The following is a 24,338-nucleotide window of genomic DNA, read 5'->3' as shown; positions in this document are numbered from 1 at the left end:
TCGCTGCCTCAGTGCCCCGTGTACGACGGGGATCGGCCAGGGCGGATAAACACGCTACAGCCTGGAGGTGCTCAGGTGTTGGGGGGATGGGGTGTACCTCAGACCTAGAAAAGGGCCTCTGGGGCGGGTGAGGGACTCACCCCGGCCCTAGCCCTCTCTCAGTCGGGGCGCTCGCCTCCTCTCCAGAGGGCTCAGTCTCCTCAGCCCTGGTTTACAAATGGGGAAACTGAGGCACGGAGCAGGCCAGCGGCGGAGGTGGGGCGAGAAGCCAGGTGTGTGGAGTCCTGGCTGGGGGCGCTGTGCACGACCCCCCCCCCCCACTTTCCTAGGGGCGCGTTGCTGTGCTGTGAGGCGGGGGGCTGGGCATGCAGCGGGTGGCCGGAGACTCCCGCTCCTCGCCTCAGGCGAGGGGGCGGAGCTGATGGGAGGGGCGGAGCCAACAGCGGCTCCAGCTCTAATTGTGGGGGGTGGAGGTGGACGGGCAGGGCACGCGCCTCGCACCACAGCTGCGCCGCCGCCTGGCCGGCGTCAACCGCCATTACCCCGCCCTGGGGGCGGAGCCACGTCAAAGGCCGCCCCGCCTCCGGCTCGCTCCCCATCTTCCCACCCACCCCTATTCGAGAAGGGAGACGTCATCGCGCGTCCCCTCCTCCGATTGGCCGGCGAGGTCAGGCTGGCGGCGTCGGGGACGTAGCACGTCGCCGTCGCGGAGGTCTGGGGGCCGGGCCTGGGTCAGAGAGACAAGATGGTGTCGTCCCGTCGGGGCTCTGGAGGAGGAGACGCCGCCGCTCGGGCGACCTAGGGGCGGGGCGAGGCCAGGCCGAGAGCGACAGCCGGAGTCGTCAGCGGGGCCGCGCGGCGCCGCTCGGGTGAGTGCAAGTGGGGCGGGGGGGTGTCCTGAGCAGTGTCGTGACCCGCTCCGTTCCAGCCGCCCCCCCGATCCTGAGCGGGGAGCCTCTGTCCCCCCTCGGCTCGCCCCCCCCCCCCGATCCTGGGAGCGGGGAGCCTCTGTGCCCCCCCGATCCTGGGAGCCTCTTTCCCCCCCCCCCCCCGCCGCCCCGATCCTGGGAGCGGGGAGCCTCTGTTACCCCCAGGTCTCCCTGCCACCTCTCTGATTTTCGGGAGGAGACTGTTACCCCCCTAGTCTCTCCTCATGCATCCCATATCCCCCCCCCCCTCCAGAGGGCAGGGCCTCTGTTAGTCTCATACTTCTCCCCCCATGCTGACCCTCTCGCCCCTTGAACAGGGTCAAGTTAGCCCTCCCACGCACCCCAGATTCCTTACTACACACATCTACCAGCCCCCTCAGGGCTCTAGCAGGAGGACGTGTGTATAACAGATACTCTATTTCTTGCCCCCTTCCTCTCCCCCATAAGGACTGCAGTCTTTTACCCTTTTCTGATTACCCTCCAGGATTCCCCTCTTGGTGGACAGTGAGGACTCTGCTATTCCTCTCCTGGGAACTGAGGAATGTATTTCTTCCTCCCCTTTTGAAGGCTCCCAAGAGGTGTAATGACCTCGCTTTCCAACTGGGCAGGGCTGGGGAGACTTCTCCATTTCCACTCCCGGCCCCTGACACTTGCTATTTTCAAGCCTGCTGCCATTTTCTCTGCCCTTGGTTTTCAGGGCGGACTGCAGGAAGGAACTCACCTTCTTGGCTTGTTGGACTCTCCCAGTGCTAATACAGTTCAGTGTAGTCAAGTGAAACTTCCTTTTCCTGAGTCACAGTTGCTTCACCCAGCGTGAGACCTTTCCTAGTCACAGGTTTTCATTCCTTCGGTTAGTGGTATGCTCCTAATGTCCTCCAGGCAGTTCAGCTAAAGGCTGTGCTGTAAAGGGGAGAACAGTATTGTGTCTCTCTGTTGTTCAGCTGTGAATTGATGAATGACACCTAGGTGCAGATTGCCACCTTCAAAATGTTTATGGTTATTAGAGAAATTGCCATTTAGGGGCTTGGTTGGGACCGCTAAACCAATCTTCTCCAGTGAACTCTCAGTCTGGGTTTATAACAAGACATAGCAGGTGGATGAAACAGACAAACGGGGTGAGAGAGACCAAGCAACATTAAAACAGGCTGGTGTTTTACAAAATAGTAAGTGTACCCTGCTTGTCAACTGTTGAGCTCTTTTCTGATGCTAATGGTCTATAGGCATCACAGCAAAGATGAGTCTTGTGGAGGGGTTGGAAGGAGGATAAAGTGATGGCTATATTGATTTTGATGAGAATTTTTCCCATTTTGGAGGAATTCAATGGGAGAAAGCATGAGAGTTGTTGGTGAGAGTGGGGTGATCTGTATTTAAATCTTTTCTTGCATTTCAAATCTTAAGTTTTAAGACATCTAGAACTGCTTTTGAAAGTACTGTGTGGTGCACTTATTTATGAAAAATTGTTATGTCATAGAAAGGACAAGAAAACACACTGCTAAATACATTTAGTTCTGTACATGTATAGATCTTAAAGCATATACATCAGCTAACTAAACCTTGCAAAAATCCTGCATGGTAGGTAATGCCTTTATGATGCTGATGGGTAAACAGACACAGAAGTTAAGTGTTTTGTCCTTACTCTCACAGGAAATCTGACAAACAGCAACAAAACCTAATTTTCCTGATGTTGGGGAAAAAAAAAGACATGTTTTACAAAATAATAATTCCTTTTATCGGGTTTAAATTCCCCACCTTTTTAATGTAATTGATTGTCCCTTTGTGTTATGAGTTGCCTTGGAAGGATTAGATAAGATAAACATAAGTTTGTCCGGATGCATATAAACTAATGAAAAATATATTAATTGACAATAATCAAAATTTACAGATAGGTAAAGTAAGAAAAATGGTGCTTGAGAACTTAATGGAGTTTGATTTAACGATACTGATTATGTAAATTTTGACACGTGCTGTTGACAATTTGTGTTCTAATAGTTCTAAAGCCTTAACTTTTTGGATCTCAATATCTACCATCATTAAATTATTGTGCAACCCCCTCCATTATCTGTTTTCCCCCATAGATTCCTGCAACTGTGAAAATGTAAATTGACAAATATATAAAAAAAAAAATGCTTAAACCCATAAATTTGCACAACTATAAACATTTAAATGGATAAAAATAGGAAAAAAATTCTTTAAAAATAAGAATCAATATTATCTGTCAATTATAAAAAAAATAAAACTGGAATTCCGTCAAGCCATGTTAAAGAGATTGGGAGCTTCTGTTCTCCTTATCTTCCTCTTTTAGCCCATTCGTTATTTTATATACTTTCTACTGTGTCCTCTCTTTTTCATCATTTGTTAGGTAAATGGTCCCTGTTTTATAATCTCTCTTCAGATGAGTTTCCATGGCCTTGATCAACTGCTACTGTTTGACAGGAGATCTTACAGTCTGCTTAGGACACAGAGAGAACAAGTCAGTCCAATATGTTTGATGTGGTAGAGAATTTCTGGAGGGGCCATAATAGAAAAGCTCTGTGAGATGTATTTAAAGAGAGATTTGTAGGAAAAGAGGGAGGTTATTTGAGAACAATAAAAGAGCTGTTTTGCTTTAAAAAAAGCTTCTCTGTGTCATGACAGAACTGTTTGGTTTCTTGTCCCTTTGCTTTAAATCTACCTACCCCTGATGCCGTAGGAAGGAAATATCACTGTTTTTTCAGAGCATGCTTTCTAATCAGCCTCTGGGATTGTAGTTGATTGTTAAAAAGTTGAGCACACAGTGCCTCCATGTTAACCACTTAGGTAGCTAATCCCCTATGGTATGCTTCTGCATTACTTAGTGCCAAGATCCTCTGATGTAGTTTGAGTAGGCAGTGTTTGAGTGAGTGCCCAAGTTCAGCGGCCTTCATAACTGGTTGCAGTTGATGCATTCTTGAGACGAAGTTATTTTCAGAAAAGCCAATGTTGGTTGTGGGGTTTTTTTGCCTTTTTCCAGTAGGAGAGATCAGATTTGAGTTGTTCTAAATCTTTGCTTCTCTTGGGTATTTCCATAAATGTTAGATTATCTGAGAAATTCACATAGCTCATGGGAGATGGGCTTTTAGAAGTACTGCCTTTACAGTCTGTAATTTGAGTTGATTCTGCTGGTTTTCTTAAAGATGCTGCAGGCTTTATTTAGGATCCTTAAACTTGTAGTATATTTATAAAATAAAATAGATGTCTTGAAATGCTATATTACATCAGCTGTTTTATTTTTAGGGTTAGACCAGAAATTTCTGACTAATGCTTTACATTTTTAGCTGTCCTATCGGCAACTCTGACATCATAGGAGTAATAGTTTAACTAGGAAGATCAGTAGCTCAGGAGGGCATGAATTGCACCTCTGAAGCCATCAGTGCTTCTGCTGCTAAAAAACAGGCTGAACGTGAACTGTACTTAAAAAACTGTTTGGCTGGTGGTACTGAATAGTTCAGAGACTGGTAACGAGATCAGGAGCTTTTAACTGCTAGTTGGTTCAACCTATGTTATAGGGACTAGAATTCATTCCCATACAATGTTTGCAATGCTGTAGCCATGTTGGTCCCAGGATATTACAGAGACAAGGTGGTTGAGGTAATATCTTTTATTGGATCAACCTCTGTTTGTGAGAGAGAGAACCTTTTGAACTACACAGAGCTCTTCTTCAGGCCTCCAGTGAAGAGCTCTGTGTAGCTCAAAAGCTTGTCTCTCTAACAAACAGAAGTAGATCCAAACACAGATGTTACCTCATCCACCTTGTCTACCCATACAGTGGCTGTCTGGTAGCCTGTGTGAAGTGAGTTTAAGTCCCATCTGAATGGACAAATGTGTATACCTCCTCCACCCACTCCCATTCCTACATTTGGGCCACTTATTAACTTCAACAGGTCACAGATTGAAATGGCTATGGAGACTTAGGTCTTCTGCACTGCCGAGTTAGTTTGATGCAAGACAGCTTATGTCAATCTAACTATGGAAATGTCTACACTTAAATTCTGTTCCCACTGACGTAACTGCCCTCCTATGCTGACTTAACTCCACCATCATGAGTGACGTAGAGTCATGGTTGATGTAGTTAGGTCGACGGAGTGTTAGTGTAGACACTGCGTTGCTTATGTTTACTGGTACTGGCTTTCAGGAGCCATCCCACAATGCCTCATGCTGACACTACAATTGATACAAGTGTTCCTGGTGAGGCTGTGCACCACGGACACGAGCAAAGCGTAGACACGCACAAGTGATGTTCTTACAGCAGCAGCTGAATGCCAACATAAAGTAGATTAACTTAATTTTGTAGTGTAGTCATTGTGTTAACCTACTTCCCTCCATTCCTGGCTAAGGAAGTGGTGCCTCTAGACGATCAGGCATATTGGCATGATAGCGCCTGTATTACACCTATTTTGGGGACAGTGGACAGGATTCTTAAGCCTTCAGATTTGCATGTTTCACCAACACTAAACTCCTTAAAATAAAAATGTCTTAATAAAATCTTAGACTTCTTGTTAAGCACCGAGTGAAAGAATCCCATATATGACGTGGGATTTAGGTTTCCTTTCACTATAGCAGAACAACTGGGTGCTATGCTGATACCATGAATTTCATTGTCATGCACTTTATTCTGTTTCTGTGCAAAGACAAGCTGAAATGGAAATATAGGAGGTGCTTTTAGTTATACAGTTTAGTAGAGATGGGCATTTGTAAGAGTGGGAAAATTACCTTTAATGATCTGGACTACATTGAGTTGTGTGTGTGGAAAATGGATCCAATTGTGCTATGTTCTATGCAACTTAGGAAAAGAGTACCTGGCATCTTAACTTCTAATTAAGCAGGACAGCTCTGACTTTGAACTTGGATTTCCCATATCCTATTTCCTGCTCTACTGTGGACTACTGTTTGCCCTGGGCAAACCGCCTAGCCTCTGTGCTTCAGTTCCCAGTCTGTAAAATGGGCATAATAATGCTTCCCTATCTCACAGGGGTGTTGTGAGAATAAATAAAGACTGTGAAGTGCTTTGAGATCTACTGATGAAAAGTGTTATATAAGAAATAGACAGTACTAGTATTATTCATTATTACTAAACAAAAGATTAACTAAACATAGAAAGCATTAAATTCCCCATATAGACCTCATGGAAACATCAGTTAAAAGAATTGTTTAAAAACAAAAAAGAAGAAAAATTGTGATAGTAATACAAAAAAGGGCACTTTCTCAGTTTTTAGTGTGTCTTTAAAGTTTTGCTTCTCTCTGTGATATTGCAGGATTTTGCATATCATTGTGATGTAAGCTGCTCACAAGACTGGACTTGAGTTACTAATTAACATTATTGACAGGAATTCAGTGTAATTGACAGACAGGAAGCTTTTTGTACTTACAGTTCTGGGGTAATTTTACAAGTAATCACATAGCTATATTTAAATGGCTGGTTTTTGTACTCTTCTGAGTGAAGCTCTTTTTATTCTGACTTAGCAGGTGTGTGTCTGGAAAGAGATTTTTATAAAGATTTGTTTTTGTTCTGAGTTAATTGCAGAATCATGAGAATAGGAAAGTAGACACAGAACTACCTTTGTCTGGAATGGTTCTTTGTAAAACAATTATGGGCCATGAACTAGCTGACAAGAGTAATTCATTATGTTCAGTCTCTTTATTTTGGGGCTTGCCACCTCCTAGACTTTCAGTACTTAGAACTGGATAGAAATAATCTGCTCACCTCACATGAGTCACCAAACTGTCAGATGGGAACAACTGAATCACTATGTTTGAGTTGTGTCCTAGGACAGGTGAGGCTCCAATTGACTTAGCTATTCTGTACCCCAAAGCTTCCTCCTCTGGTGTAGGATGTGGGTTGACATCTGTGTCATGTGGATTACCTCCTTGGTTATTATTACGAGCATTTATCATGTGCCCTTCACTGTGATGCCTGGGCACTGACGACTATGAGCAGTTAAACTGCTTTTTAAGTTAGGAAGCGAAGAGGTCAAAGTTTTTGTTAACTTATAACTATGCTGCTCTTAATTTTTGATTTAGTCCTAGCTAAGTGATATTGCAAAGTGGTAGCCTGAGAAGTCTAGTGTGGGCACAGACTTCCAATTTATGTAATATCTTCCATCTGAAGATCCCAAACTTGTACTGACTCTAGCCTTGTGAACCTGGGTGATGTTATCTCCATTTTAAAGTCAGGGTAAAGGGAGGTAGGGAGAGATTGTGAAGCCGGGTGTGCTTAGATACAGCACTTATTCTGGTGCCAATACCTAGATAGTTGTGAGTTGCCCATGGTCACACAGTGAGACAAGAACTGCATATAGAATTAAGCAATCCTCATCCCCATTTTAACCAATGGAGACCCTGCCTCTCCACTAAGATGAGCTGCCTAATACTTCACTCAGGGTACATCTATGCTACTAAAAAATATCCCTTGGCAGGGAGTCTGAGCACCCAGGTCAACTGACTTGGGCTTATGCTTCGGGGCTAAAGATAACAGCAAAGATGTTCCAACGAAGTCTGGTGTCCTGGCTTTGAAACCTTTGAGAGGGATGGAGCCCAGGTTCCAGCCTGAGGGGGGAGATCTGTACTGTAGTTTTTAGCCCTGTAGAATGAGCCAAAGTCAGTGGACCTGGGCTCTGAGACTCGCTGTTGCGGGTTCCTTTTTGCAATATAGACATACCCTTGCTCTGTAACTTCCCTTTCTTTGCACTGAGTTTCCACATCACGGATAGAGGAAGTGTACAGACTCTGGAAATATTATTTCTTTTTGGGAGATGCTGACTGTATTGTGGTATTGGTCCAAAGAAGGACTTCAAATGCATTCCAGAGAAACATTTCATTAATGAAAAGACCTGTGATTTCAGTACTGTGTGGTGAACGGGGCTTTTATTCTGGGTAGTATTGCAATGGTCTCCTAGTTTCTCTTGGAATTTGGAGTGAGGACAGTTGATCATTCTTACACCCTCATGGAGCCTGTAATACATGTTCTCCTGTCATCTTCGACCCAGACTGTAGACACATAAATGTGACACTTATGTTGTCACCAGGTAGCACTGGATTTATTTTCTCAAGTAAGCCAGCTTGGCTCAGACATACTGGGAAAGAAAGGCAGACTGGGAATGGTTCCTAGGTGATGTGGGTGAGAATCTAGTGTACAGGGATTTGTCACACTCTCCATCACAGCTTTCTGTCTCCTAGAAGATAGTCCAAGGGTTAGTTTGCCCCACTTCTACCTTGCAGTAATGGCTATCAGCTGTGCACACTGCACTTGGGAATGTGACCTGACTGTCTGGTTTTCCCAGTGGAGATATCGACAGGCACAGCTGTTAGACAGTCATGTGGCTGTCACAACCAGCAGTTTAACTCTAGTCTTAGTTTCATTTTGTAACTGAATGGGGCCTGGGGCAATTGGGTCAGATTGACATTAGAATTGGCTGAGGAAAAAGAGGTTAATGTATTTCTTAAGACTTCTCTTACTTATAAAGCTAGTGGCTTTGATTTGTTATAGCATTGACTGTCCTAAACACTTCTGTGGTGACTACTTTCTTGAAGATATAGCAGAAACTGTTAATGTGCAGAGAGAAATGCTACTTTGCACTGTGTACTGCTGGGCCAGACTGAAGGTGGTGTAGGCAAAAATCAGTGCAGAATTGCAAGCCTACGTGAAGACCATGGAACAATTTATGAATTACTGTTCCATAAACCAAATTTTCATATCAAAAGGATAGGAGAATAAACTGGAGATGAATGCTTTATTAACATAAAAGAAGGGGAAGTTGTGTGTGTGTTCAGTTGGAAGTGAGGGGTGGAAGGGAAGGAGAAAATTGAGCTGCACCAGTGTGAGAGCAAAGCTGGGAGAATTTCATAAAATGCTCCATGTAGATGCTGGGCTGGGACTTGGGAGAATTGAATTCTGTTCTCAGATCCACTACTGGGCTGTTGGATGACCTTGGGCAAGTTACTTCATCTCTGTACTCCAGCTTCCTCATCTGTAAAATGGGCATAATGATTCTTCCTTCGATTGTAAAGCATTTTGATACCTACTGGAGAAAAGGGCTGTATAAGAACTAGGTGCTATTATTATTTACTGTTATGATTGATTTATTATGAAACTGTGGCAAGGTAATTCTCTGCTCTGGGGATGGTTAAGGAAGTGTATGCAACAGTGAAATACCACCTCCTGTTGGGAGGGGGATATAAAACCCATGGTTTTTTCTAATTTTTATTTATAAGCAGCTTATTTTCTGGATGTGCTTTTCCTTTCCCTCTCCCATACATGAATATGAAATTGCCGTTTGTCCAGGGAATGCTAGTTCATACATTGTGGCGTTTGGTCTTGGGTAGGTGTAATTTTGTGTTTGTCGGTCACCTTCAGTCTCGTGTAGTTTAATGTGTTTTTCTGCACATTAATTTGAATCAAATCCATTCTGTGTCAGTTTGGTGAAGCGCTGATGTACAGCCTACTCCTGATCATCAGGAGGTCTTTCATTTCACACTCATGTGATCCCGTATGAGCAAACTGAGATGTTGGTAGTTGCTTTAAATAATGGAAATAATTACAGTCAGAGTACCGCTGTTGGAACATAGAAATTATTATACAGGATCCAGACCACGATCCATCTAGTTGGATATCCAGTCTCTGACAGTGGCAAATATCAGTTGCTTCAGGAGAAGGGTGGGGTTGCATCTGTTACGAGGAGGTTTAAAAAACAAAAACAAACAACCAAAAAAGGCAACCATAAGGGCCAGTTTTGCAGTTGTCTGCCTTGGAGGGACACTGCTTCCTAGCGGTAGGCAGTTGGTTTGCTTATGCCCTGAAGAATTGGGCTTGATCACACTCCTGAATTTTTCTTATCTACTATAAGTACAGCTGTTCACATAAACATCCTTTTATGACTGCAGAATCAGGGTACTGTAGCCTGTGTCTTCCTCTTTCTGAAACTTCAAGATGCTGTCATTAGATTTTCTATCTGAGCTGCATTTCTTTTTGCTGGAGTGGCCTGTGGTAGGGCTGCCTCCTGCTGCAGAGCATGAAAGTAAAGAGATCCTGATGAATAAATGCCTTTCTGTGTTAAGAGGATAGTATAGCTGAAGGCAGCCTAGTCACTTGGGGATCCCTAGTGGACATCAGTGGCACAAGCTGCTTATCGAATTGTCATTCTAATTTTATAATATAACACCCCCACCCCATGGTAGTTAAACCCCCCATACTTGGGGGGTATGATTTCTCTGCTCATGAAAGTGAGGATCTAACATATAGAACTGTGCAGGACAAACCATCAGCAAAAATGGAAATGCCCAAGCTGTTGTTGCTTGGGAGGCAAAGGACAGCTGAATCTGGAGCTCCGGAAAAGCATTTAGTACAGCCAGGTGAGCACCTACTCACTGTCCTGTGTGTGCTTGTTCTGACAGCTTGTTCTCCTTTTGACACACGTCGGTGTCGTCCTTTGCCAGGTGATCGTACCTTCACAGGAGTGCTCTTTGCAGTATGGAACGTGCTCCCCCTTGACATCAGCCTCAGCCCTTCTCCCCAGACTTTAAGCAAATATCTATAAATTGTTTGTGAAAGGGTTTTAAGTGTCTGCTTTTGGATCCATATTTCCCCCTTTCTAGACCTTTTTCCTCTCTAGGTTTTCTTTATGGGACCCACGTCCTCTGTGGTTAAAACAGAATTAGGAGCCCTTTGCAGCTGATAGGCCCTCGATATTCAGCTGAAGGGCCAATCTTTTATAGTATTTCCTTATGCTTGTTTAGTTCCACAGTTACCAGAGTCCAGGAGATTCAGTGTGCTGCTTGCCGCTTTCGTTTCCCCGAAAGGGTGATTAGAGGGTACACAATGAGAAAGTAGCTGCATTGTAACCATTGACCCTTGGTTAATTGTTTTTAACACATGGTTCCTGTGAAACCTCTCTAACCCAGTGTGGCTAGCCAACGTGCACTGATCCAAACCTAGCTTTCTTCTACCATCGATTGTAATTAAAAAAACCAAAACGATAAAACAGCCCACCATTCAGCCCTCTCTGGACTGGCTGGACAAACTTAGAAACAGATTTAGCTAGAACAGTGTTCAGAGATGAGCCAAGGTTTCTGATGATGTTTTAGTCACAGTTGGACATAGGACTGTAGGTATGAGTTTGGCTTGTCTTTTATTAGGTTATAGTTTACAATTTGCCTTCTGGCTGTACAGTACAGTGTTATGTGCGGGGAAGAAATGTTTCAGTGCTGACACCACAGCTCACTGGACTTACAAAACAATATGTTGAGTGTTGTTTCCCTTAAGACCTAGCAATCAATGGTCACTTCCCCTGGCTGTAATCCTTGGCAGCATTTATATTGAGAGAACTTTTCTTAGAAGCTGTGCCATTGGAAAGTCAGTTTTTTCACCTTGCACGTATTTTTGCATAGACACTATCCTAAGACTCATTCTTGCTATCCTCTCTTCTCAGCCTGACCACATGGGTTGCACAAGGACAGACTTCTTCTGTTTTAGGCACTTGGATACCAATGATGGGTGCACTGTGTGACCTTAGATAGAATAGAGTGAACTAGCATTGAAACTTATTCAGGCTGAGCTGAAAATCATTTGGCTTTGACTATTAGAGAAGGTAGTTGACTAAATTAAAATCAGATGTTATTGTGGAATAGCTGGTCACAATTCCATAGTAGTAAGATTGAATTGAGGCTTGCATTCTAAACCTTCTTCTTGTCCACTTCTAACTTGACCGGTATAACAAAGTTGTTAGTAAGATGGGGTGCTTAATAGAGTACAAGATAAAGTTTTTAAGGAAACTTTGTGTCAGAATCCAGATGTTTATGTTGCCCAATCAAAAATCACATTTTTTTCAATGCATTTCATGATCCTTCAGCAGTGGGTTTTCTGCAGTAGTAGTACATTTTCAAAACTCCCAGTTTCATATATTAATATGAGGTATGTTTCAGCAGAGAATAATGTAGGATCCAGTCCCTAATGGGAAAGCTTCCCTGTTAATATTGTTGGCATCAAGAGATGTCAATGGCACATTAAATATGGAGCCTTATTTCTGATTTCAGTATCAGTTATGAGCTCCCAGGTGTCTTGGAATTTGGTGGAAATTTTGCGGTTGATGATTAATCTGCATATTTAATGCTCTTCTGGGTTGTGTTGCTGAGGCTGGTAGATCTAAGATGTCTTAGAAGAAAATGATGGAGGCTTCAGGGTGTTGGAAGAGGGGGAGTAAAAGTAGCATTATGGGGAAATAAGGTGTTGCCAGAAGTTGTACAAGGTGAGTGGAGAAATTGTGGTGGTCTGGAGTGGAAGCAGTGTGTCTGGGAAGCTAACCAGATGGGGTAGGGAGAGTTGGCTTTTTCAGCTGGAAAAGTCAAATACGGCATGCTTTGTGAAGTTCCTATATTTGACATCTCTGTGAAACTTATAGAAACAAGAAGTTATGTCCTATTGGAAAAGGTTAAGCATGTGGTAAAAAGGGCAGTGCATGTGACTTTAGTTTAAATGCAAATGGCTGAATTTATAAATCAAATGAAACACTGGGCCTATTATTCTTGGGCAGTTTTATGTCCATTATGCTGACTGATTTCACACTATTATGAAACATAGGCTGGTATTTGACCTGCTTAATGTAAAGGCTAAAATCTGTTGTAACTCGCTGCAAATTTTTCTGGGTGGATTTCTTTGTAGAATTTTAGATAGTTTTACTAAACAAAAACAATAATCCAATAAACATTCACAATTGAGAAGACTCACAAAAACACTAGTTAAAAACTGGAGCAACTACTATAATTACGTAAGAAGTGACATTAAAAAGAAAAGCGCAACTGTTGCTTAGAGTTTAGTGAGTGTCATCGGAGATGAATTTCTTCCCATGGCATGGAGAGAGTTTGTATAACATTATGGTGTGTTAAACCTCCACAAGACTGAACTTGTGGCATTAGTTAACTGTTGGGTTTTTTCCATAAGGTTTAAAGTCAAATGTAATAGTCTGAGATAGCAGTTCAGAGCTCATCTCTAAATATCAATGGTGGGACTGGCATTTGTTATCCAGAAACTCAGAAGTTGCTTCTAGGTAACAGAACAAACACTTCCAAATCATTCCTGCTTCAAACCTTTTGATAATCTCAACCTAACAGGCATAAGGAAATTCTAATTAGTGTAAGATTTTTTCACTCACTTTTACCTAGAATTTATGGATTAGAGACAAAAAATTAGTAGTATGGGGCAGTCCCAAAAGCTGAGTTAGAGAAATGTCGTCGGGGCACTTTTGGTCAAACTGTGCAGACTTTCCTGTGTGCATAATAGCTGAATACGTCCAGGTAAACTTTGTGTCCATCTGGCTTCCCCGCAGTGTGCAACAACTAGAACAGCATTCTAATCATATGCTGACTTGGTTTCCAGATCTTTTTCACATGTGCAGAATGACCTAGTATTTTTCATTCAACTTGGTCAGCAGAATAGAATAAAATTAAACTGCAGTTTGTTGCACTTCATCTTAATGTTAGCGGCTCTTCCATATGTGGTGGTTAAATAGACCAGAGGAAGCTATCTAGATAGTGCTTTACTTTAAAAAAAATATTTTAGGTTAAATTTTACTGTGTTAAGGGGAGAAGCTAATAACGTTGCCTAGGGCCAGGGCCAGTTCAGAGAGACTCTCAAAATTTCCTGGTTCTCTTCCTTAGTAGTACGAGGTTCTGTCATGAGACAAACTACAGCTGAACCAGTAAATGAAATCATTTGAGAATAGGCACTTAGTGCCCTTCATCTGAGGATCTCTGAGCTATTTAGTATCTGTATTATCTGCATGTTACAGATCATCAAACCAAAATAGAAGTTAAACGTAACTTGCAAAAGGGATAAAATTGCATGTTTCCTTCTTTTTCCTTTTCTATAGCAAATTAGGCCTGGAAAGCTCGTCAGAAACGATTGTTTTACTTTAGAAATATCAGGAATTTCATGTCTCACCTTCCCTAGCTTTGCCAGAGGACTTAGAGGTCCCAGAGGTATGTTGTGGGCTTTCTCTGTCCATAATGGAAGAGGTAATGGTGGTGTATCTTCTCTTCCAACTGTTTATAGAATATATAAGTTAAATGGATGCCAAATAAAATGTAAACAGGTAGAATACTTACCATTTTCCTTCTCAATCAGATTTTACTTGTTTGATATATTATGCTATAATTCGGCTAGCTCCCTGCTTGTCCATAAAGTGTTCCAAGAAGAAGAGAGTAGATAAGGCTTGAATTTGTAATGTAACACACATTCAAGGAAACATTCTTGTGGTGGGCATAAAACCCACTTTATGGACCTTAAAGAAGCCAGAAAAGGCAGAAACCCATTCCCTCCCCTTTCAGATTAACTGTAAATTACTTGCTCTATTTAGCATAGGATCAGTGGCAGAAGTGGTACCAGAACTCTCACCTCCTCTGATCACCACACTGTCTCCTCTCTGACGAGTTCAGAGTTTGAAGCCCCGCATGGCTCGACTGCTGCATACATCCTACATGAGGGGTAGTGATGTTTTCTCTCTGGTGCTACTGGTGCTCATTATGAATTCCATTTTTTGTTAAAGCCCCCATTTTAAACAGGCTGCATTTTCCATTCTTGCACTGCTTCACTGTCCCACTGTTTGTGCTTTACTTAAGCTTGGACCGTAGCTTTCTCATTCTCCATGCAATTTCCACTGTCTTGTGTCCAAAGATGGCCTCTAGCTGAAGAGAAGGACCAGCTTTCAGTTATTCCCTTTCTCGTGTTTGTGTGTTTTGAAACTTGTAGTCCTAGAAAAATGCGTGTTTAGTAAACCCAGCTGTCTCCCTACATCAGTGATGCGCAGACTGAGGTTCGCGAGCCACAAGTGGCTCTTTAATGTGTCTCCTGTGGCTCTTTGCAGCGTGTGATATTAAAACACTGGGTGATTTAATTATTAACCAGTCAGGAGGCTTTTACTTTGTTATTAACAAGTTGTAGTTGATAAAAAAATAATACGTGGTCAGTCTCTTTGCTGTGAGAATTATATATATATAAACATAGTAAATAAAAGTGAATTCACACGATTGTGGCTTTTTTGGGTAATGTTGATTGCTAATTTGGTTCCTGAACCACTGAGATCTGAGTATCACTGCCCTAACTCATTTTGTTGATGGGCTGTTTAGCAATGTAAAAATTAATGTGCTCACATACTGTACCTCGCCAGTCCTTAATTTCTTTCTGATAAATATAGATTAATTAAATGGGAAACATAATTTACTTTGATCTGGGCTGTAAAGATCAATAGTGTCTTGGTTGTACTGGGGTTATAAAGGAAAACTGTTGTTTGGCTGCCCTGTTTCCCCCAAGAAGAGTCTTGAAAGTCCAAGACCACCACCTCTTCGAGATGTGCTTGTAAGTCTAGTTTCTTTAAGGAACAGAGTAGAACATTATGTGAAAGTAGTTGCATAGCAGTACCTAGTAATATTGAATGTGGTGAATACAGTCACTGTATTGTACAATAACTATTCTTTTCAAACAAGACGTTGTATTTATAGTTTCTTTTGCTCTGCTTTCAGGTTTAACTCCTATTGATGTCTGGTCTTGGTTTAGCAGGAGGCATAACATGCTACATACGCTTTCTTTAAGAATAAAAGATGGAGGGTGTTTAAAAGAAATTGGACTCTCTAAATGGTTCAGTTGCTGAATCTTTGTCACTGTTGGAGACATGCTATACGCGAGGAGCTTTTAGTGAACATTATCGGTATCATTAAACTGTATTTTCATACCATATAACCCCTATGTTCTTCCTTAATTGAGTAACGTCACATTGTGGGATTTCTCGTTAAATCCTTAGCTAGTAGTCTTACTGTTTTAATTTCAGAGAGTGACTTTCAAACTCCGTACGTTTAGGTGAGCTGAAATGGAAGCTATTCATGTTTGTCCACCCTGAAACAAGGAATGTTTCATAGCTTGCAGTGGCACTTGAAGTGATTAGCGTGGGTTTGCTTCAGACTTCCCTTTCTACCAAACTTGGTGAAAGAGTAGCAGCCTCTGCTCAGGGGAATGTGGTTGTAACTTGACATAAATCAAGGTTTCGAAGGACATCAGATATCAAAATAGTCATTATGGAGGGTAGTTCAGTGCAATTTCCTTTTATGAAAGGGGAATACCGACAGCAGTTACATCAATGCAGTTGGTGTCTGCAGAGTTCATTAGAAGTACAAGGCTGGACTAGTTGCTGCAGACTTTTGGGAAATATCACCTGTATGGAAACAGAAGTGTCTACAAAATGGTAATTGAGTCTGTGCCTTGTACATTGGTTATCTTCTCTGGCCAGCCTTGGTTTTACTAGGCTTTAGACTTCATAATTAGTACTTGGATCCTGTAACAATGCTTTCACACTTATCTGGAGTAAAAGATTTCTGTCTAAAATTTGTAGCTTGTATGATCTTCAGGGCAGGGTTTGTACACATCTGTGTGTGTTCATAGCCTAGCACAATAGATGTTCTTTATGGTCTGTGGATGCTACTGTAAACACACATACTTAATATCAAATTTGAGCCTTAAAATAAGGTCTAAATCTAAAATACCTTCTATGGCATTTGTGTTAGTAATTGCATATTTGAATCAAATCACAGGTAGAATCATAGAAATGCAGGGCTGGAAGAGGGACTATGAGAGGTCATCAACTCCAGCCCCCTGTGCTGAGGCATCTGAATCTTGGACATTGATGAAGGACGACTCGACCAACTATCTAATGGAGGAGAATGCAAGGATAGTTTGTGATGTCCTGGGACTCTGCAAAACACAACAAAAAAGGAGATGGAAGTAAAGTGGAGAGACAGAAGCACCCTCATGTTAGGAAAAGGAGAAGGTGTGAGGACCGTTGGAGGAATCGGTTTTATCGTCAACAAGGAATGGTCTTCAAAAATTATCTCCTGCAAGTTTAAGTTATCATGCATTGGAATGCTACATCTCCAACTGAACAGCAGCCTCAAAATTATCCAAATCTATGCTCCCACAAGCGATGATGATGATGTGGAAAAATTCTATCAGGAGCTTGAGGAAACCCTCGCTCAAAAATCCACGTACACAATTGCGATGGGAATCTTAGCAGGAGAGTGGTTTCGAAGGGCGCCTGTGGTTTGGAATCTAGACAAGTGTAACCCTTATTCCAGGTGGTGAATGGCAGCAAAAATGTATCTCGGGTTCCTCTTGACGTATAAGTAAACTGGCTTGAGCCCACTCTGATACCTGAGGAAAATAAACACACCCTCCTTGGTGCCCTTAACAGGCAGAATTTCCCCACTCACAAGCACTCTCAGACCGTGTACAAACTAGGACGCCTTTATTAGGGGACAGGGAACACAGTCATAAACTTGCAAAAATACAGCAACAGAATATATATGCAAATGAGGAGTAAAATCCCCGCCACCCCGGTAACTTTGGCAGTAGTCTGTCTAATGCCCGTCTCACTCGCTGGTGAGACAGTCCCACAATGTCCCTTGGCCACACCTATCTATCTGGCTCCTCCTGTGCCATCTGAGCCTCTCTCTGAGAGGGAGTGGGCCTAATAAAGCCTGAAGTTGGCAGGAGAGGACTGCTCTATGGTGTGCAGCGCTCTCCTTTCTGAGCTTGCCGTGCCCCTGGAGTTAGTGCCTTGAAAGCAGACTTACCAGCTCTCGTTTCAGAAGGCCTTTGCTGTAGCATATGCACCGACCCTTTGCATGAGCTATTGGTGACCGCTAAGCTGAAAGTGGACAGGGGAAAGAGGAACCTTCCTTACTTAATGAGGAAAAGCGAATAAGGGCTTCGCTCCTGCAGTGAGCTCCAGGGAGGTGGACACTAACGGGGAACTAACTTTTATTACTTATTGAGGCTCCTCCTTGTGGTTGTGGGGATCTGCCTGTGGGAAGCTCATTGCAGGGTTGGGGCCTCAAATGCAGTGTTAGTGATACGGTCAACAGCTATAAAGACGGTGGAGTATGGAGAGGGCTTCTTTAACTTAAAAACAAACAAACAAACAAAAAAACCTTAGGAATGAAAAACCAGCTGCAGCCACTCAGAAAACCCCAAGCCGTACGCTGGTAGAGGAGAACCAGTTACATAAGGTCCTGCAGCAGAATGATTAAACTGCTTCTGGTACTCTGACCTGAAGCCAGAAGCATAGGGTGCGTGCTGACTCTAGATAATTCCTGTTGTATTCGCATAGCAATCCCTCCCCTTTGCTCTGAGATTTTTTAATTACTGAGATTTTTTTTCTCACCTCCTTTTAAAGGATCTTTTCAAACTTTATTTCTGAAAATTCTCCAATCTTAGCTGGTAAATAGAGAAATGATCGTAATAAGGAATGTAGGATTTGTAATAACCCATCGTAGTACCCAAAGGCCCTTGTTTTGAATTGGAGTTTGTTGTGCTAGGTGCGGAAATTAGAGTTACACACAGAGCCTGTCCGAGAGATCTTACAATGCAAGGTTAGTGACATATGAAGGGTGAGGATGATGGAATCAAATATGGTCTCTATCTCATATGTATTCTTGTTGCTTTTTCTTGTAATAAATATCAAGTTGACTTTCCCCAAATCCTCCTTTGCTTAGTCATTGTATTTTAGTTAAATGTTCAGTTGTTGCCCAGCCCTGTGATTTAGTGTCTGAAAGGCACAGTGTCTTTAGTAAGTGTGTGAGATCTACTGTCTCATGCCTTTCTTCGTTGAATTGAGGCCGTTTAAGTCCCATTCACACTGGCAGTTAAACAGTGCAGCTGTGCCAGGTAATCCATAGGTGGTTTGCTCCTTGGCTGCCTTCCTTTGTGTTCTTTGGGCTTCAGACTTAGTGCCTGGCACCTCATGCTATATTGTCTACATCCCTTGAGAAGCTTCAATACTTAGCTGGTAGCCCTGAAGAGGGAACAAACAGACTCCAAAGCCAGTAGTGTTTGGTTTAAAGTGTGTTTTGGGAAATTGTACAGACGTTAAGAGAAATTGTAGTGCTTACAGGGGTACTACAGAAAGCATCAGCAGAATTACACATGGTTTAGTTACAAATGGATTCGGAGTTACCTTGCCTGACTTGTTGTTGCTCACGGCCTAAAATCCGCCCACTGTGCTCCAGTCACGTTCCAGGAAGGCTTGCTAGACTCTGGACAATTGTTTCATCTTGGGACCTGGCGCACTGACAGATGTGGTGGCGGTGATGGGGAACCTTAAGAGCACAGAACAAAGTCAAACATTCATGTAGTCACTACTGGATCTCTCTGTTGCCTTTATCATTGTCAGTGATTGTGTACCGCTGACCTGCATGCAAGTCCTGGCAGGTAAGGCTGGGTAGAATGCTAAAATCACCCCCATTGGACAGAACCCAGAGAGTCATAAAGGGTGTTGCTCCTCCACAAAAGCTCTTGCATATGGAGTCACGAAGGAATGGGAGCTAGATGGCTGTACAGCAGTATTAAAGACAGTTCTTGAAGAACCCTCTGCCCATGGTGAGCAGGAAACTTTCCCAGTGTGTGCGTTACATTTCCAGCCCTTATAATTGCAAAGAAAACATTCCAAATAAGAATTGAATAGAAACTGAGGCACTGCTGTCTTCCTGAGTCTGCAGATGGCTCCAACTCAGTACTTGTCAGGCTGGAGCATGCTAAAAACTGCTGCTCAGTACCCTCTGGGATGCAATGAAATGGATTGGAGTTCAGCTGCGGCTCTGAATAGCAGCAGCAGCAGAGGACAGCACTGGAGCTATTCATAGAGGAGGAAGACTCATACGAACTGGATGCAGATATGAAAGATGGTAACCCTGAACGTGGTCCAGGGGCAGTAGGTTGGGAGTTGATTGGCTTTTTACCTGGATACGTCCCTAGGACAGTACCTGGGGTGGGGGTGGCACCTGGATTACATCCCCTTTGCTGCTAGGTTTAGTTCTGTGTACTGGATATTCATTAACAACTTCCTGGGTGTGAGGGGCTTGTATGGAGGGAGAAGAAAGGAGACACATAGGTGCAGAATACAACACAGGAAGAGCTCCACCAGGACTTAGTAGAGGAATGAAAAGCAAGAGACAACAGAGTGAAGTTAGGAGGGAAAGTGTAATAGGAAGAGAGGTACTAAAGTTACACTTGGAACATTCATTCAGCTGAATTCACAATAAACAGCGCACAGCTGTCTTATTACTTTAAATGGAAGGGATCACTGCAGCGCAAGTGTAACTTTTTGTGTGCGCGCGCAAACTAGCAGATTTACTCCTTGAACTAGTAGACATGCTTCATTTTTCCCCCAAGGTCTGTTCCCCCCAACCCAACCCAACAAACCCCACCAAAAACTTGTAGCTGTTTTCATGTGTGTTACTTGTGGATCAGGTTAGGTTGTTCTTTTCCTTTCTCTGGTTCAAGTGTTGTTACACCAAAAATGCTCTTTTCAAATGTTGTCCTCTCATTGATAGAAGGGGGCAGACATATTGGAAGGTATCCAAGAAAGACCAAGTAAAAGAGTGAGCTTGGTCAAACAATGCCTTTTTGGGTTGCGGTGGGGGACAGGGAAAATGTGATTGTGCATAGATATAAAGGATGTAGGCATTAAGGAAGGAGAAGAATCCTTTTTGGGTGCTGTAAATGCGTGGGAATTAATGGGGGGATTAAATTAAGAAAAGGAATATTTTGGGGGGAACTTCCTAATGATGCTGTCTATTAGGCTTATTCTCCTCTAGGAAGATGTCCTGTGATAAGTGGGTGTCAACAATAGATCTGTCCCAGCCAAGGCTGAGATTTGTCTGCTGCTAGTGTAAATGGGGCCGGACCATTTTAATGTCCCTTGAAGATTGCCTAGTAGTGGGGAGAATGCCCCTTCCCCCGGTCCAGCATTTGAAGATTTAAAATTTTAAGTGCTGACCTTGATTGATGCATAATATGAAACTCTAGGATCTAAATCCTGTATACATTAGGCATGAAGTGCTGTTTAAAATAATATTAATTAAAACATGATAGCTGTCGTGTTGTTTTTAAACCGCCATCTACTTTTTCTTGACAGGGCTGCTGTGTGTTTGAAAGCTAGCTGGGCACTCGTTCAGGCTTTTAGTGCTCTTTGAGTTACTTAATCTGTCTGTTTTGCAAGCTATAAAATGGGTTTGTTTACCCATGTCTCAGGGGCTTTACGCTACGTTGAACAAATGTTTGCAAAGCGTCCGGAGATCCTTGGGTGGAAGAAACAATAGAAGTTCATCGTATAATACTATTTTACATATGTGGAAGATTATTAATGCTCCTCTGAACTGTTTTTCAGGTTCTAAATGGCTTCTAAGAAGTCGGGATCCGACTTTCATGGTAAGTGAAGTGCAGCATTTTTGTATTGAAAAGATTAATTTGAGGAAGCTCCCATAAAACATTCTGTGTTGCCTCTAATATACATTTGTTTCATCTAATAACAGGACTGGAAATTGGGTGGCTTTTGGGATTAATAGGAGATTCTAGAGCTTTTCGCCATCCTGCTGTTGTCCAAAAGTAGCCATTTTCTGTTGGCTGTTTATTGACCTGTGTGAAATGAGTTTGGTCTAAATCCAGGTTTTCAATGGATACGTGTGCACTTCAGAAACCTCCACTGTTGGCATTAACTGGCAGTCAGCACAGAGGCCAGGGACTGACAGCATGCTCAGTGGAGATTAGTCTGCTCTGTCTCTACTAGAGCTGGTCCTTCCATGTCACGGGTGGACAGGGCTTTGGGGGGAGGGGGATGCAGTATTGAAGAATCTTGCACTGCTGCTGCCCATGCTATGCTTATTCTCAGAACTTCAGAATTCAGTCTGGCATCTTTTACTCACGGCATTAAGAAGACTTCATACATGAAAAGAGAAAATCCGTAGTCGGGTGCATGCATGTGTGAAATTAAGCCAATAGTAGGACAGTGGAATAGCATTTGCAGAAGCAAACTCTATATAGCTAAGGTTGCAACTCCACTTTTAATTTTAAACCGTCTTTCCTCATTTATAACTTCCATAAAGTCTCTTTATGACTGAAACTATTCATGCTTGGTGTCAGCCGTATGATGAATTTATTTCAAACAAAGTTTGAACTAAATCCGTTTAAGTAACTTACAGTTGGGTTGGTGAAGGAGGAGAGGAAAGGAATTTTCTGTAAGGTCTTGATCCTACACACATTTAAGCCCGTGCTTAATTTTGCACACACATAATCTCACTGAAGTCTTTGGAAGTACTTGTATGTGTAAAATTAAGTGTGCATTTGCTGATTTGGGGCCTCAGTTGTAGGGAAGGGAGGGTGGGAAACTCTTATGACCTTCAAAGTTCTGTGATTAAGGGTCAGATTTTTACAATTACATGCAAATCCTGGAAGTGTATGTGTAATCAAGAATTGCATGTGAAATTACCAGTACCAGCCTATGTGACTGAGTTACAATGATTGTCCACACAGACTTCTTTCTTTACATAGAGTACAGAGTCGCTTCTCTTTCTAGATAGTGTTTCAGGTGAACAAGATGACACTGCACACTATATGGGAAGCATGGTGGCTTGGAAAAGTCTGAGCCATTAAGTTTTACCTCCACACTTTCTCGTTGTCCTAGGGCAAAGGGACCAGAAAGTGACATTAGCAGGGAAAGGTCTATAAACAAGTCAGACTGACTAGCCTACTTTCATTGTCCAAAATGAGAAATGCAAAATGAAAACATAATAAATACAGAAACTAGATTGTAAGGTTCTCTTTAATCAAAGGTGTGAAAATAGGTAAGAAATGGGATTTAATTTATGACATGTCTTTTTAAGGTTCCAGGAGCAAAGCTGGACCATGTGCATAAGTAGTATCTTTAATTGCTAATTGCTGTTGAATATAATAAGTGTGTGTGCAATGCAGCATCAATATTACATTTGGAGCCATAGGTTTGCAGTTATGGGCTCTATTTGTTATAATCTGGTGGAAAACACCCCTTGGATTCAAAATAACAAGAACCAAACAAATGGTTCTGCAGCATCGGTAGTTAACTGAAATACCCTGTGGTGAGGCCCTCTGTGTTGACAGTTCCAGCCCTAAGCAGTTTATTGCTGTGCTGACTCAAACTCGCTGGAACAGGGTAGGCGCAACTTCTATTGTGTCATCTCTTTGGGAATTAGTGGGGAAAATTCTTTTTCAGCGTCCATAAGACAAATAGGTGACGTTGTCCCTCTAATTGCAGCTTATTACAAAACATCTAGCCCAGCAAGTAGTTGCAGCTCAACGTGCAGAGCAGCCTGCCAGAACTTTTCAGAGTTGACATCTCAAGAACGCACTCGCCATGCTCATGGTTTTTGGGAATTGACATGAGGCTATTACGAAGGGTGTGTGGGAATGGGACATGGATTATAACTGGAGCAGTGAGGAAGGCCCTTTCTGAGTTTATCCTTCAGAAAGAGAATGCTCCGGCAGGTTTCTCTGAGCGCATAGCTCGGTGCACTGTGGTGGTGGTTTGAAGAACTAGAAGCTCAGAGACTTGCAACCAGAGTGAATGGCAGTGCCTGGAAATGTAGCTTTCTGCAGCGGGGTTGAAAGGATGAAGTGCAGTTTTCCAAGGGCAGTGTGCAGTGTTTTGCTGTTGCAGTGTTAATTGTGGCCACGCAGGTTGAAAGCTACTGCTCCCACTTCCTTGGGTGGTGTCTGAAAACTGCTCCAGTGTGTGCTTCTCCCATTATTCCTCATGTTTGTTATGGCAGTGCCTTAGGGCCAGCCAAGAATGGGGTCCTGTCATGCTAGGGGCTGTACAAACGAAGCAGACAGTCCCTTCTGGGAAGAGCTAGCAATCTAAGCAGACCAGAGTTACACGGTGGGGGAACGCAAGCAGAGTGAACAATGTGATGGCAGCAAGTGTTGTGTTAGTTCCAGGGCTTTTTGATTTTCTTTTGGTTTTGGATGGGTTTAGTGCCGGAGGGATCAGCTACATGGAAAGAGAAGGGAAGCGAAGGGGTGTGAGGAAAGAGGGCAAGGAGGGAGAGGTAGGAGTGAAGCTGAGGTGATGGCAGTGATGGAGAGGGAGGGCTGGAGCAAACAGTCAATCCGAGACAGTGCAGAGGTAGTCAGACCATTCTACAGCTTTGACTAGACTGTCCAAAGGTCCCTGCAGTGGTTGCTCCATTTCCTCCCCGTTGGAGTCTCTGGCTGGCTGCTCTCTGCACCTTTCCCCCCAAGGCCACGTGGCAGGGAGGGGAGACACCACCTGGATCCTACTGCCCCGAGTGCCTGTATATGGGGGTCTTCCTCGCACAGTTCTGCTTCCGGGGAATGTTGCGGGAGGGGCACTCCTGGCTGGTCCCCATTTTACCCCCTCCACCCAGTGTGATGACTAAAGTTGCTTTCCTTATCGTTTCAAACCAAGTTCCCACATCAGTGGTGGCCTCCTTATGCTTTCACTAATCGAGCTGCCAGACTGTGGAGGCCGATATTACTGCTCGGGACTCGTCAGTTGCTACAAAAATATAACATTTCATATCTGGATT

General features: G+C 43.0%; 1 protein-coding gene across 2 annotated transcripts in view; it reads left to right on the top strand.

The window, feature by feature from the left end:
* Positions 1-642: 642 nt before the first annotated feature.
* The window catches only part of UBAP1 (ubiquitin associated protein 1), a 44,039-nt gene continuing 20,343 nt past the window's right edge, over positions 643-24,338 (top strand). Inside the window, exons 1-2 of one of the 2 annotated variants that reach the window (XM_067530905.1) lie at positions 643-869; positions 21,146-21,186. In XM_067530905.1, coding sequence (XP_067387006.1) covers positions 21,153-21,186 — 34 coding nt within the window. In that variant the 5' untranslated portion in view covers positions 643-869; positions 21,146-21,152. Of the gene's footprint in view, positions 870-1,501; positions 2,093-21,145; positions 21,187-24,338 lie in introns of those variants that run through there. The other variant, XM_067530906.1, reaches the window with a different exon arrangement.

This window comes from Emydura macquarii, unplaced genomic scaffold (genome assembly GCF_026122565.2).
Source record: "Emydura macquarii macquarii isolate MOO-44397 ecotype Brisbane River unplaced genomic scaffold, CSIRO-AGI_Emac_v2 contig_3114, whole genome shotgun sequence".
In the NCBI taxonomy this organism is placed as follows: domain Eukaryota; kingdom Metazoa; phylum Chordata; order Testudines; family Chelidae; genus Emydura; species Emydura macquarii.
The sequence above is the reverse complement of the archived record's forward strand: the minus strand, read 5'-3'. Positions and strand labels throughout refer to the sequence as shown.